The following is a 16,076-nucleotide window of genomic DNA, read 5'->3' on the forward strand; positions in this document are numbered from 1 at the left end:
CATCCCAGGACATGTCGCTGCTCTGAAACGCAACCCGCAAGCGCGTCGCACCAAATCGTTTTTTAGCGACTCAAGTGGCCGCGAACTGTTCGCGAAGTTCAAGATGCAAAAAAATCAGCGCTCCATTAGTCAAATCACTTCATTTAGATCGTGTCCCTAAATACAGGTTTGACCAAGATTTGCTTTATTCATCGCGCCAAATTTTACTGATGGATAAATACAGATTTATGGCATTTTAATGTGCTGGCAGTGCTGTCATAATCAACAATGGTAAGCCCTGTCTGTCAGCCGTGCTTTTAAGAGGAGCGTCAGACCCAACTCAAGAGTAGCCCACACTAATTCAGAAATATTTTATACACGATTAAGCGATAGTCATATGGGCTCGCTGTTTAAAACTGACAACGAAAAGAGAACCGTCTGTTTCACTCGCAGCTCCACGATTTAAGTTGATCTTGCAATGGAATGACTTTGAAGTTTGATGCACTAGTGTTACAGCAAGCCAACAGCGCTCTGTTAAAGCTAACTCTCCGGCCCTTACCTCTGTTGGTGCTGGAACAGCTCTGCCTTCGGACCGGAGCTTGGAGGTCAGCTTTGCGAAGGGTCTCCAGGTTCGCCGGACTCTCCCTGACCGGGGTAGCCGACTCTGAGGCGCTGTTGCCCGGGTCGCTCGTCGGATCTGGAGGGGACTCCATGCTGTATCTCGGAATTATTTAATTCTGCTGCTACCGGATCACGAAGCGTCGCGACGAGGTTTACAGCTAAGAGACTTCGACTACCTATGTAATTTAGAGCAGAAGTAAGAAATGGGGGGGGGTGAAAAAAAAAGGCGAGTGGCAGCAGAGGTGGGTGTGCGGGTTTGGGTGTCCACTGGCAGCGCTAGAGAGAAGCTCCGGTCAAACCGCTGAACAGGGAGAGCTTGTCAATAGTCGATGAATGGATGTGAGCCGCACTGAGCGCTAGCGGCTCTGCGTCTACATATAACGCTTCAAAGACACGTCGTTGTATGATAGAGATAGAGCGGAACGTAGCATATCTGCAAAACGGTATCGGATCAATGTGACATTGGGCTTAGGCTTGCCAGTGGAAATCACCATTTTATAAAGGCTGTGTTTATTAGCCAAGCAGTCCGCCAGCACAGGCTTATATTTAGGGGCGTATGTTCATATTATACATTCATATACGTTCATATTATACATTCTAATTATTTTTCTATGCAACATATAATATCGTTATCATGATTTTTAACTTTATTTCAAATACGTGACGTTGTTAGCATGCTGCGCAAGTATGCGAGGGTTATCAGGCTTTGAGCAGTGAGAGCAATATAGATGTGACAGCTATTTAAAATAAATAAATAAATAAAATAATAATAATTATTAGAGGTCATATAAATATGTATTTTAAAAATAAATGTGTGCAACTGGATAAATGTATTTAGCCAGTCTGGGTGATTTGTTTTGTCCAAAGGGCCCGAATCCTCACCAGACTGAGCTCCGTTATTGTTGTGTACGTTTTGTTTTGAGTATCACTGAAATACCACTCAAATTCCCACGGACATATGAGGTCCAGCACGTTTTCAGCGCTGCAGCCGAACATCAGTGCTGCGCATGTATCAGCTTGCGTTTAGACTGGCCTCGTCTCTCGCAGTAGATTAAGTTGGTCTGAATTCATACCGACGCCACCAGCTGATCGAAACCTTCACCGCCTGGCAGCGGCGAGCAAACTTTTTTTTATTTATTTATTTATTTATTTATTTATTTTATTTTATTTTTTTATGATACGTAGTCGATCGCGCGGCGTTACTGAGCGACGGACGGCACCGCGTTCTTCGGCGCCTCTTCTCCGCGCGTCATGCCTGCTTGCACGTGACCTGCGACGCAGCACGCGCGCCAACCCCCCCCCCCCGCCCCCGCCTCTCCGGAGCAGCGCACGTGGACTTTGGCATGGTCTCTTAAGCCTGCACCCACGTAACCCAGAGCAGAGCTGCAAGCGCCTGCCCATGGACAGGTTGGGTAATAGACAACGCGGACCGAATCACTCAGTATAATTGCTTTAAGACATTGCGAACACGATGTCAAATGAACTCGGAGGTGGAGTGGCTTGAAACATTTCCGAAGGGTCTGAGGTACTAGTCGCAATACCAGTGAACCTAATAACCCCTCCAGTGTTTTACAATAGCATAGTCTTTAAGTAAGCAAACAATACATTGACCGAGTTTAGATGAAACATTGTTATTGAGGTACACTAAGCAATATTTTCACATTTTAATTGTTTCTCAAATATTGGAAACCATTCCTTGCATTGCTTGCCACATGGTGTGTCACATTGATTGTTAGGTCACTGGAAATAAATAAATGAATAAATAAATGAATGAAAATATAATTTTCTTCATATGTTAATTAGGCCAACTGTAAGCAGTCATAACTAGTGCAATACATGTTTTTCAAGTGATCAGGTATTAATGCCTGTCTTCACCTAAAATAAAAGACATGACAGAAGTGGCAAATTACTGGAGCATCAGCGCTAGTTTCACCAGGTAACATTCACTTCTACAGTTCTACTATTGAAAAAAAAATAGCCTGTTTGGTCCTGTTGTTTCTTGTTTATCTCTCTACAAGGCATGTTGACACTATGATTACACTGATAATGGCCCCCAGCCAAATAAAAACAAAGATCTTTAAAAGCCAATCAAAAGTAAACCACAGCAAGACATCAAGAGCTTTGTTTTTGCTTCATAATAGGATATGGAACTTATGTGCAGCCGATTTTCTTAATAAGAAATCAAGTTTGACACTCTCAGGATTTAATAAAAAAAATTTGTACTGTTTAAGTCAGAGAATCCAGTTCCTTATTGTCCTATATGCACAATGAGAGTGGCTTCAGGAGACTGGATTGCATTTAAGCCTCTATACATGTAACATAGTGAGAATGAACTGTAGTTGAAATGGAACTGCTGCATTAAAAAATGATAGAAAGTGCAATTCACAGCATATACACCTAAATACAAAGAAGAGCGTAAACAAATGTAGTGGCTTTTGTATTGTTTGGGGTTTTTTTTTTCATTTTGATCATGGCCATTAATGACAAAGCAGACCCCATCTTCCACCTGTCACCTATTATAGTTGATTTGCATAAAAATATACTGCCTCACTGTAGCAACAAAACTCATTGCTGTAATCAAAATAGCACTCTGATTTCTTTCCCTTCTAGACTGTCTCTCCAGGCTCAGTCTTTCTATGTCTTTTGATGTGTGGGTTTGCATCGCTGTTATAAAGACTCATACTTTCCCTAATTTCTCCTGGTTTCAGAAACACTGGCCAACCCATTTCAGTTGGCCTTGTGCCCTTGTTAGTACTTAGGCCAGAAGAGGAGGTTCAGTGTTTCTGTGTGTAACTGAGTCATAAAACTAGACTGAGATAAAAACATAATTAGACATAATATAAGTATTGTGATAATGTAAAATATGCTCAGATCCCTTAAAAAATGTAGTCATATCACTAGTACTGAGTAATGTAATAACATCAATATTATTGAGTAATGTAGTAACACTATTACTGAGTAATGTGGTAGTAATATCACTATTATTGATAGTAATATCAATAACAGTGATAGTATTAGTAATTAATAGCAATATCACTATTATTGAGTAATGTAGTAACACTATTACTGAGTAATGTGGTAGTAATATCACTACTATTGATAGTAATATCATTAACAGTGATGATATTATTAGTAAATCATAGCAATATCACTATTATTGAGTAATGTAGTAACACTATTACTGGGTAATGTGGTAGTAATATCACTATTATTGATACTAATAATATCACTGTTATTGATATTACTAATTCACAGTAATACTATTATTGAGTAATGTAATAACACTATTACTGAGTAATGTGGTAGTAATATCACTATCATCGATAGTAATATCAATAATAGTGATATTACTAGTAATTAGTAGTAATATCACTATTATTGATACTAATAATATCACTGTTATTGATATTACTAATTCACAGTAATACTATTATTGAGTAATGTAATAACACTATTACTGAGTAATGTGGTAGTAATATCACTATCATCGATAGTAATATCAATAATAGTGATATTACTAGTAATTAGTAGTAATATCACTATTATTCAGTAATGTAGTAACACTAATACTGAGTACTGCAGTAATATCTCTATTATTGAGTGCTGGCTTTATCTTACATGAAATCTTGTCTTGCAGGAGTCACAGTCAGGTAACATTTCCTGTTGTTTCATTGCTTCACAGTTGTTCTTGTGTTGTACAGCATCTCAAGATGCTAAAAGAGCTCGTAAAGCAGTGACATCTGACCACAATAACAGTTTCAGAGTTACCACAATTCTTTTTTTTTTGTGCTTATGTAATTTCAAGATCTCCAAAATGATGTGGCAGTATCTTCTGCCTTGTACATCCCAGTGTCTCCTGCCTGGGTAATAGTTCCCGAGATTACATCCCCTCTCACATCCCGGTGTCTCCTGCCTGGGTAATAGTTCGCGAGATTACATCCCCTCTCAACACGCAAACACATTGGCCTTCACCTTACTTGTTCTTTTTCCTAATTACAGACAGTGAAAAGCTACGTTATAGCACATAGAAAAACAACATAATTACCTTTACTATAAAGAGTACCTGTGAGAATAGTCATTATATGGCCATTTTCTCTCCCTCCCCTCCCTGTCTATCTATCTATTTCTATATATATATATATATATGAGAGAGCGAGAGAGAGAGAGAGAGAGAGAGAGAGAGAGAGAGAAAGTAAGATAGATTTATTTTTTCCAACTAAAATAAATAAGCATTTGTATTTTACATAGATCTATATCCTTTTTGTTTTATGGAATTTAGTTTGTTTAAGGATAGTTGCTCTTTCATGACCATCAGTTATGTAATATGCACATTTTACATATGATCCTCAGTAGAACTGAAATAGGCTTGTGAACTTCGCCCTTGTGTGTTATTTCTAAGGGCGTTCCCATCACTGCTTACATAGCACTGGTGACATTTCATTATATTTGTTATTAAAACATTTTTGGCGGGACCTAAAGGGAGCCTTTATGGTGTAGGTTTATTCACAGACAATAAACACAATATTTTAATCGATTAATCCGATTATTTATGAAGATGCAAATGACTTATGCTGAATTATACTTTATAAGGACTATAGTGTGATTTGCGAGGTTCTGAGGGTGTAGCTGAACATGTAAGTGTGTTAAGTCAAGAAACAATAGATCGCTTGTCTATTGTAAAGTTACAGACACTTTATGCCTCAGGCAGACAGAGCCACAAGCAGCAGCTCTATACATAAATGTTCTTAGTAGTAGGGCATTGTGTATTGTTGTGTAAGTGTATTGCTGGTGTATGATAAAAGGAATACTGTCTCAGCAATCGCCTTACCACCTTTTCATTTTGAAATGCACTTTTATGAACTTTGTGTTGACCTTCTCATACTGTTTCAAATATTTCTTCCATACGAGCAGTTTATTCCATTATCTCTCTAATGTGAATAAACCCATGCTAGATCAGAAACAGGTGTTGGGGACCATCATTCCAACCTACTGTCAAACATAAGACAAACCAACGGATGCATGCAGAAAGCCAGCAGCTGGAGTGCAGGCACGCGCTATATGAAGAACGGAGTTGTTTAATGTGTCTGCCATATTATGCAATCCATGCAATCCCTCTAATTCCCACGGGGATCGGCATGCGCAAGGTTCCCAACATTTGGGCCTGTCCTTTGAGCATAAACAAAATAATGAAGAAATATTACAAAGGATTCCACCTTCTCTTGTGGAAGTTTACGCAAAGCCAAACAGTTCAAAAGGAAAGTCAGACAGAGAAGGAAGTAGTATAAAGTTTAAATTACAATATTGTATACTCAGTCCTTTCCCGCGTCAAAGAGAGACGAGTGTAATTCTCAGTAAGTGCAGCTGAAAGGCGTACAGTGCGATCTGCTCCGTGTTATTTGTGCTGAGCTTTCCAGCTGTCATTAATAGTGTAAGAGACTGTGCAGGGGCCACAGGAATCTCACTAGCTCATAATTCTCAGTGCTGCACGCTACAGCCCCACAAAGATGAAATGTGCACGGAGTGATCTTAGAGGTGTGGTGCTTCCTGTGGTCTGCAGTGTTATTATATGTAAATTAGCATTGTTGTGTAAGTGCAATGTTATAAGAATATAACCACTGTAACTAAAACGCTAGGGGGAAACGCTGGGAAAAAATAGACAATAGAAGTGTAACTTTATTGGAGTTGCCTACATTTACACCAGAACAAATAATTCCTGCAACTAGTTCATGTCAGTCTTTTAAATTAGAAATTAAAATGGGAATTGGATTAGGAATTGAATTTCTCTGCAATTCTATCGTTGTCGTTTAACCTCCAGTAAATGTTTAACTCTAGAAACCTCATGCGCTTCATATCAGACGCATTGATATTCAGCTGTGTCTCTGCTCCACAGTTATCATTATTATGTGCTGAGCAGCAGCCAGGACTAATGAGCTCGAACGCCAGTGCACCTATCGTGACTGCAGGTAATTGTTTACACACTGTTTTACCTGCATGATTGATTTAAAAGAGGCCGGGAACAATTGTGTTCGCGCTGGTTCAGTCTCCCATGTGCCCCCGTTCCTCCGAACCCTCGTCACCTAGAAGCTGAGCAGCTTTCGAGGCCGGTAATTAAACAAAGGGGAACGTTTTTTTTGTTTTTTTTTTTAAATCAAAAGTACACACTTACCAGGCTGGATGAATAACCGTGCCAGTGATTACGGGTACATGAAGGGGGACGGTGATTGTCTTGACTTGTGCTCCCCTGTAGTGCGAGGAAGTAAGCATGTTCAAGGCCGCGAAGAAGGCAGGGGGAGTATGCGCACGGAGGCAGGCAACGCTGCTGTCACGACTCGGCATCTACGCAACATAGCGATCGTTAGTCCCTTGTATGACATTTTGCGGTACCAAAGCCAAAGGAGGAAGGAACATCAGGATAACATGGGAAGTTGGAGCCACATGTGAGAGCTTTAAATGTCAGTGTGCGCGCGAGCGTGTGCGTGCGAACAAGCAAGAGCCTGTGAAACACTTGCATGATCTATCGCCGCACACTATGCGTCTGCCATCACACAAGTGTGAGGTGTGACCCGTGTGAGCTTCACTTTGAAACACGCAAGCAGACCGGCCGTCAAAGAGCTCTACATGAAACGCGCCTCGATAAATAATGACTTCTTATGGCCTGCCCTGGGAGTTGGTCCTTTGCGAGATCAGGTGTCTAGGCCTCTTTTTATAGTGGGCATGACCATCCTCGGCAAGCTTTTCCCTCCAGTCATTCATACCGACACTCTGAATGGCTTTCAAACACATATGATGAAAGAAATGAGGTTTTTTTTTGGGGGGGGGGGGGGATTCTCCCTGCAACTCGAGCAACTGAAATGAGACGGACAAAAGGTACAGCCCACCTCAGACAATCCCGAGCGCCCACAGCACAATTGGACGACGCGTGATGGAGGTCAGCTTCCAGAGGGACAGGCCGGGGCGGAACGTTCACGCTTCCCTGTGATGAGGCCTATTCCCTCTTATCCTGCACTCCGTCGGCTGCTCCAGTCCTCCGACCTACAGCTATCCAAACCCGTCACCTTGACTTCAACACTCCACTTTTCTCTCTCAAGTTCAGTGTCAGGGCGTGGAAGGGAGAAAGTGGAGCACAGGAGAGAGAGAGACAGACAGACAGACAGACAGACAGACAGCGAGAGAGGAGACAGAGACAGAACGGGAAAGAAAGAGGGAGAGACATGAAGAGAGATGCGAAGAGAGACAGGTAGACAGAGAGAGAGAGAGAGAGAGAGAGAGAGAGAGAGAGAGAGAGACGTAAAGCAAAAGAGCAAAAGAAAGGAAATGAACAAAAAAAGAAAGGAACCGTCGAGGGGAAACTCAAAGTCTCCTTCCTCACACCACTGATCAAGCGCTTGTCACTCGCAACCCCTCCCCACCCCTGCCCGCGCCCCACCTCTGTGTTTAAAGCTGAGAGGAGGCAAGGACGAGTGCGATACAGCAGCGCTTTAATTTTTTGAGCGATGATGAATTGCCGCAGCCGCGCTCCGCCTGAGCAGGGGAAGGATGTGGCGGATGGGAGGCAGGAGGTGCTACACGCCTGCCTGTATTTAAAAATGATTGATTAAGCCGACACCAGCGCAGGGCTGCTCGGACGCTCTATTTTTCTCCCTCATTATTGTAAGACAATATTTCAAATCAGGAGAGCACAGGAAGAGGACAGTGCAGGCTTCCAGACAGGACACCCTTCAGCTCAGGTTTACAGCTCCAAACACACGACGTATCGATCTGCACCTTCCTCTGTCATGTTACTTTATCGGGCTTGGAAAAAGCGCGCATCTCTAAGATTCTATATAATGACATAAACTCATAAAGATATTACGGACAAAATGACACAGAAAGTAAATACTTAATGGTTCAAATATTTCAGTGAGCAGAATGGTTGGCTAAAAAGAAATGTCTTACAGAAAATGGTACATGCACTTAGAATGCAATCAGCATTACCAAGAGTGTGTGAGTGTGTGTGTGTGTGTGTGTGTGTGTGTGTGTGTGTGTGTGTACAAACATACAGTCATTTAAATTATATGTGTGTGTGTGTGTGTGTGTGTGTGTGTGTGTGTGTATAGACATTTATTTTTAATGACTATTTAGTTATAATTGAAAGCCTCAATTATTTAAAGATTTATTTAATTAATAAATAGGTGATTTTGATGATTTTGTAGTAAATATGAAAATATGGATGCATAAATAGATATTCAGATGATGTGTTTCATGGTAAGGTACACCTATCTTATAGATTTATATTAGCAGTGTATAACTATGGACTGTAGTTATTGCCATAAATAATTTGTCAACTTCTCTCTAAGCAGTTCATCACTGTCATTTATTTTATTTGGGCGGTGCACTATTGTGAGCACAGCAGTGATGTGGTGACATGCCAGTACCAGGGCAGTGGACGTTGCACTGATACGAATGTTGCTGGAGTTTTATCCATGTGCTTGTCAGTGCTGGGCTGACTGTAGTCTGTAGGCCAAATACGCCTCAGCTATTAGTGGTTGTGTAGTCAGGAGCTCACCACCCTATGGGGGGTTGTCTTACACAAATTATGCAAAGCAAAAAAAAAAGTGCTATAGGGTCTATTTATATACTCACAGGGTATTTCTGTATTTGAATGAATGTATATTTTTATATTCCTTTTATATTCCTTAACAGTGTTCACAGAAAGTGTACATGTTTATTATGTTGTATAAAAAAGGACCAATATTTATTATACCATGCTAATTTTGGTATAAATGTTCTGTTGATGTATAAGACAACTCTGTATAATACCAGTACCAGTGCACAGAGAACACCGAGAGGAATAGATGCGACACGTCTTATTATTGCAAAAACAAACCCATTAGCTGCCATATGAGATGTGTATTATTCATTCATGGAAAGAAAATGAAGGATTGAAATGATGGAGAGAATGCAGAGTGAATACAGAAGGGAATGAATGTGTAGAAGATCGCGATCTGACAGAGGCATCTACCTGAGAGATAGAGTGACACATTTGTGGCAGTTCAAAGTGATGACTGATGTGATGCAGGGCAGAGCGAGACCTGATATACACTCGCACAAGCACACACCACACACACGCGCACACATTACCAATTTAGGGAAAAGGGATTTTTTGTTAAAAACACACACGGGTTCGGCTTAAATTTATCAAGTAAGTACCGTCACTGCCAAAGTCATACGGATAATATGTTTCGACTTGACTAACAAAGACAACAGACTGGAGATGATGAGCGATAAAAAGGAAAGAAAACGAGCTTACTTGGGATACCTGAGTGAGGAGCAAGCCTACCGAACAGCGCCACCTAGCTGCTCTCAAAGCTCTCTGTCAAAAGTCTCAGTAGAGCCTTCATCGAACACGGATTCAACCCAATCCTACACAGTCAACCATAAGGCCCAATGGATTTTATTAAGTACAATAGGCCAAAAAACAAACAACGTTCGAATAATTAATAAAAAAACATATGAATATAAATTCTTCTCCTTCAGTATGGAAAAGATTCAAAAGCACTTTTACAGAATGAGCCGGCACAGGCATTCGTGCCGGAGAAACACCCAGGGTTCAGGCGGAGTGGCGTGCAGTTGCACAGCAAGGTGTTGTTTTCAGATCTGTTGCTCTCGTACTGCTCAAAGTGTCCAGAGTCAGAATTGAATCATGGCATGTGTGTAGAGTTCAAATGACTGGGGAGACTTGGGCTCAAAATCAGGAGGTGAAAAATGGCATGGTTATTTGTGCCTGACAGAAGTTAAGAGCCTCTCCCTGTGGCCCACTCGCTCCCTGCTGACCGCAAGCATACCTTCTCCTCTAGCTGTGTCTCACCTTGTGAGAGCACACACACACACACACACACACACACACACACACGCACACGCACACGCACACACACGCACACGCACACACACACACACACACACACACACACACACGCACACACACACACTCCCCCAATAGGTGCACGCCATGGCCTACTATCTGCACCACGCTCCACAAATATAACGCAGCAAGTGTGTGTGAGTCTGTGTAACAGTCTGCGTGTGTCTGTGTGTGTGTGAATTAGCAGGTCTGTGGATATAATAGTAATTCCAGATGCAGTTAGGCTGCATATAATAGAATGTGCATAAAGTCTTTTAGACACATATTTATCTCATGCTGTTAGCTAATGCAGCCTCGTAAATGCTCCAAACTGACATGATGACACGTGAATGTTTATGCTGGTGAAGACCTTTCAGAAAGTCTTCAGGTCGTGGCAGCGACCACAGATTGAACTGCCTCCACAACTTCTATTTATTTATTTATTCATTTATTTTGCTTTCTCTTTAAACTATTCCTGCAAGGGCATTAAAACGTGATTAAAATAGTGGTTCAAAATCTGACAAGTGAGTTTTTTACACATCCTAAAATTCACTGATGGGAGTTTTCTTCAGATTTATAACTACTGAATTTGCCTTGGTGGAGGAAGAGTCACCTAGCTTAGACTGATGTGGGACATACATCCATTACCCAAATGAGTTAACATGACTATAATCATTGCCAAAAACCGAAAGAAACCCAGACTGGGTAAGCGGGCGAGTACGTGCCTGGGGAGTTGCATTCTGCCTGCACAGCGACTCAGAGCCAGCCCATCCGACATTAGCCAGCGCTCTCTGAAGCTGGGCGGCCTGCTAATTTACCCTTCAGCTCCATGCGGGTAAATCACAACACTCAGGAAGACAAATGTCAGAACACGTGTTGCCAAGCTGGGGCTTTGAGCAGAATGTTCCTTTAATTGGGTGTAGAGGGACCGGGCCCGATACCCCCGCACACGCCCCTTTTTTTTCTCAGGCTCCTTTCTCGTCCTCCTCCTTCGCTCTCTCTTCCTTCGTGTTAACAAAAAGACGGCGTCTTCTCCCCTCCCCTGCTCTGAGCCGCGCTAGAACACACACGCTAGGGGTAAAGCGGTTCGACGGCAAGCTCCACGGAGTCAGCCTAATATAACTCACTTCTGAGCTCTTGCCACGCTTCATGTTTATTTCACGTCGCCTTTTCCCCTACCCTCGTGTCTGATTGACACCAGCTGCCTGCGAACTCTGATAACTATTATTTATTATCGCGGCTCAGAGCGATTTTCCACCGATAGCTTGGGGACGCATTTGTCTGGGGTTCTGGAGGATGCACTTAGGAGAGGGGGAATAGAAAAGCCCCTCCAAATATCCGCGCGAGAGCCACTCATCAGCCCTCGCGATCTGAAGCCTCTTTTCCAACCCGCTGCCTTCCGTTGCTGTTGTTGCTTTATTTTTTAAGTGGATAAGGATCACACGGGATCAGGAGCCAGAGCGCAGGAGGGAGAAGGTGATGGGGAAAGCCGGGAGGATGAGCTACTGAACATGAAGGTCACGTTCCACCTCAGTGTACCGCCTGCAGTTACCGGGTCCATGTCGGATTTGGCCCATACAAAACTAAATGGCCACTTACAGCATCCCCCGGGGGAAGACCATGCCCAAGGGCTGTTTTATAGTCTAAAGGTGGGACGAATTTCAGAGACACAGCCAGGTATTCTTGCACCTCATTTTCCTGTGCTGTTAATTTGGTAATTGGGTAATAATTGTAAGGAGTGCGTGACATCATAACTTTGCAATGGGCAGCACTGTGTGTTGTAAATTGACGGCTTGTGCCTGATAACAAGGTTCGTCTGAACATTACCAATGCATAGCCATCAGTCTTTCTGCCCAGTGCAGGAAAAGCAAGTGATACCCAAACACATGGCCCACGTCAAGCCAAACCGTTCCCTCACTGTTTCACGTTCCCTAACATTACGGAATTCTCAGGCCTCCTAATGCAGGATTTCGGGGTGACTGTGAGAAAGCAGCGTAGCGCAAGCATACGTGCATAGCCCTCACACTAACAACAACCACAGACCCGGAGCCCCGTCACAAAGACGCGGCCCTTCTTTTATCCTGTTGCGTGTCACTCGTAAATGAATCTTTACTGTGGCTCCTCTAAAAGTGTGCTCTACGCCACCATCTGGTTTTATTTGCTGATAGGCAGTGGACGCGTTGCCACTCCTGTCGAAACTAATGAGCAGATCTCAGCCTCGCCAAACAAAGAGGCCTTGGATAAACGGGATTCAATAAGCACGCTTCACAAACTGGCCACTGTCCAGCTCTCTGAGATTAATTCATGTTCCCAACAGTAATTACATAAGTGTGTTCTGTCTGTGGGTGTATGTGAGGTGACGGGGGGGGGGGGGGGGGGTGTTCATATTCCACATTTTAATTAATGCAATAATTCAGATCAATACAACAAAAATTCAACTGAAGTCCACTTAGAGTCCCCCCAGTAATACATAATAGTGGGCACTGTTAATACGCACTGTGGGTTATGTGTGTAATTACCGGGAAACACAGCAGCCTGAAAAGAATGCTTGTAAAGTAACCTTCAGCCTTGCAAACAAAGCAGATATGGTGCAACATCTCACGTGCATATGAAAAGAAAAAAAAAAAAAAAAAAAAAAGATTATTGACCAAGATTAAGACGTTTGAAGAGATTAGGAGAAGGTGAAAAAGTGTAAAGTCCAGAAAATGCAAGGGTCATCTGGCAGCTTGACCAGACGTCTCTATAAAAGCTGCATCATTAAAAACTAATACCAGGAAGAGCAGGCAAGGATGCGTTCACATAATCCGCACAGCGTAATTCTGCTGGCGGCTATGAAATCCTGCTGGTAACAACCTCCATCCATCTCCAGCACTCCATTTCTGTACCAGACAAAGACTGAGGCTCTGCTCCTGTCTCTCTCTCTCTCTCTCTCTCTCTCTCTCTCTCTCTCTCTCTCTCTCCCTCTCTCTTTTCCAGCCAGACCTCATGGTGAGCAGCGGGCACCTTTTATTGATCAACACAAACTCCCAAATAAATGAGCAGAGAATGAGAGCTGTGCTCGGGGGAGCAGGGTCCAGCCCAGACTCCTCAGGCTCCCATCAATTTTAATCAGCGCCCTAATGAAGAGGCTCCTCTCAGCTGGACGTCCATAACTCACAGCACTGAGCCACCACCTCCACTGGCACCATCAAATCAGTCTTAACTCTGTCCCTTTTCCCTTCAATACAAAGCTAATGCCCATTCGGCTAAATAAACTATGCATTAGCTGATGGCAAGCAGCAATGATAACAGATAATGGTGTGCATATCATCCTGCCGAGAGGAAAAGGTAGTTGGGAAATTGTAGGCTTTTTCTTGAAACTTTGAAGGCAGATTTGATGGCAGGTTTCAGGACACATTCTGTACCCTCCAGTTAGCTCAGCCGTGCAATAAATCACATACGTTTCTTTCTCGTATAAGATGGAGCGAGGCTCAAGCAGGCGTTTAAAATCGGCTTGCTTCTTTTTTCTTTCTCTCTTTCTCTCTTTCTTTCTAATTCATTCTTTCTCTCTTTCTTTCCAATTTATGCTCTAGAGCTTCGTAAACAGATTTATGGCCCTGCATCCAACTGCATCACTCTTGGGGTTGTTTGGCTTTTTAAAACGCCACAGCTCCTAAAATTAACCATTTTTGTTTCATTTCTGAATTTCACATAGATCATATCACCGAATCCCACTGAATCCCACACATTACAGTGATCATCAGTTTGTACACTGCACACTTTGACAATAATCATTTTCACTGGATTAACTCAATGAATGATTAATAAAAAGATGGACATGTGAAAGCTAGCTGAGGGACTGGGCCTGGCACTTACCCAGAGGCCCAGTGCTATCCCTCTTCCTGCTCCTCCCCCTTTACTAAGTCAATGAGAAGTTCCTAAAACTCCAGAGCTCCAGAACTTTGTGAGCTGGTGAAACAAGCTCTCATATTTTACTGTTCATGACATGCAGAATCTCTCTCCAGCATCTGGTCCTCTCACGGCAGGTAAGGAGAAGAATCCATCACCTTCCCCCAGGGTTTGCCTAATCTTCTCAGGGAGGGGAAACGCTGCCGTTTTGGCTATTTGTTGCCTCGTCCTGGGACTCCCTCTGTCTCCTCTTATTTGATATCTGAACTCAGCAGACTCGAGACACATATGGTCAGCTCACAGTTCTCCCTGGCTTTGGAGAAGCCCTGCTGGATTATGGAGTTGGGACAGTGAAACCAGCCGGCTCGCCTGTCAAAGAGTTTGTTGCTTTAATAATGCATGAAATACTGTGAATTATATTTTGCTGTCAGATAGCATGATGGTAGCTACCTTATAAAGCATGAGGCGCTGAGACACTAATGAAAATTAGAGAAACGCAGAATCTGAGATTGTTGATCTGCTTTTGTGCACATCGTTTTATCCCCATTGTTGAATAACATGTTATTTTTCAATATCGCAGTATTTCAGTCATTATTTTGATATGTAAATGAAGAGCCAAAAATACCTCGAGAAGGGCCGACTAAATGCGGGGGAGATTCAGGAAAAGGAAGCTTTATAGAATGCAAAGGCAGGAATTAGCATAAAATGTGTTATGCTGTGGTTCTAACACATTTACTGTAACCCCCGAAGTGTGAATTCTGTATGAAGAATTACTGCTAGCCTTTGTTCCCAGCAAAGATAGCGGTTCTCACTTAGTTCCAAGGTGGAAGGATTGGGACCATGGCCTGTAAAGGTAATATTATCATGCATTATAACTCTTAAAATACTGGCATGTATAAAATAATAATACCCCATCTTATTTCAAACAAAGCCCTTTTGATATTTGAATGTAAAGACTGATGTGCCCAGTGCGGTAAAGTCATTCAACACAGCAGTTGTACCGAACAAGGCTGTCTGTATGTGAACACTCAGTGCCATGCGATACCAAACATCAGGCGGGTCAGTTCCACACAAACACGTCCTTTGCCGTTTTCAAATTAAAATAATTTCCTGACGAGTTATCTTTTTTTTTGTTTGTTAAAAAACACAGCATTTATCTGGAGGACTCGTGGGACTTCCTCTCAGCTGGAACACATTAACTTCAGCGATTAAACCACCACACAGGGATTGCGAGAGAGAGAGCAAGAGAGAGATGTCAGAGAGTCAGAGAGTGAGAGAGAGAGAGAGAGAGAGAGAGAGAGAGATGGTCAGAGAGAGAAAGTCAGTGAGAGAGAGGGTGAGAGAGAGTGACAGAGGTGTAAAATGAGTAGAAACATTTGATGTGTTATTTGTGGCTTCACACGTGGGCCATTCTTTGTTTGGATGCTGGGTTTTGCTGTAGCCCTTAGGCAATGTCTGCTTTGTGTCTCTCTGTGTGTAAATGCACATACGTGTGTGTGTGTGTGTGTGTGTGTGTGTGTGTGTGTGTGTGTAAATCGGGGGGGGAGGGGTGTTCACTTGGCCAAGTGGTCAGAGAGGAGGGGGGTAAGAGGGGCTCTTTTGCTCTGAACTGCAGCTGGGGTGACCCTGTGATGCAATCACTAGGGAGATTCAACTGCATGCTCCAATCTACACGCTGCCAGAAAATCCAGGGGATCTCAGGCAGAAT

The 16,076-nt window shown here is 42.8% G+C and overlaps 1 protein-coding gene across 2 annotated transcripts in view; it reads right to left on the reverse strand.

Moving 5' to 3' along the window:
* roraa (RAR-related orphan receptor A, paralog a) overlaps positions 1–880 on the reverse strand; it is a 193,516-nt gene extending 192,636 nt beyond the window's left edge. The window contains exon 1 of one of the 2 annotated variants that reach the window (XM_081711993.1): positions 539–880. In XM_081711993.1, coding sequence (XP_081568119.1) covers positions 539–692 — 154 coding nt within the window. In that variant the 5' untranslated portion in view covers positions 693–880. The remainder of the gene's footprint in view (positions 1–538) is intronic. The other variant, XM_035523641.2, reaches the window with a different exon arrangement.
* Between the last annotated feature and the right edge of the window lie 15,196 nt (positions 881–16,076).

The sequence above is a fragment of the Electrophorus electricus genome, chromosome 4, assembly GCF_041902795.1.
Source record: "Electrophorus electricus isolate QZ-2024a chromosome 4, ASM4190279v1, whole genome shotgun sequence".
Classification (NCBI taxonomy): domain Eukaryota; kingdom Metazoa; phylum Chordata; class Actinopteri; order Gymnotiformes; family Gymnotidae; genus Electrophorus; species Electrophorus electricus.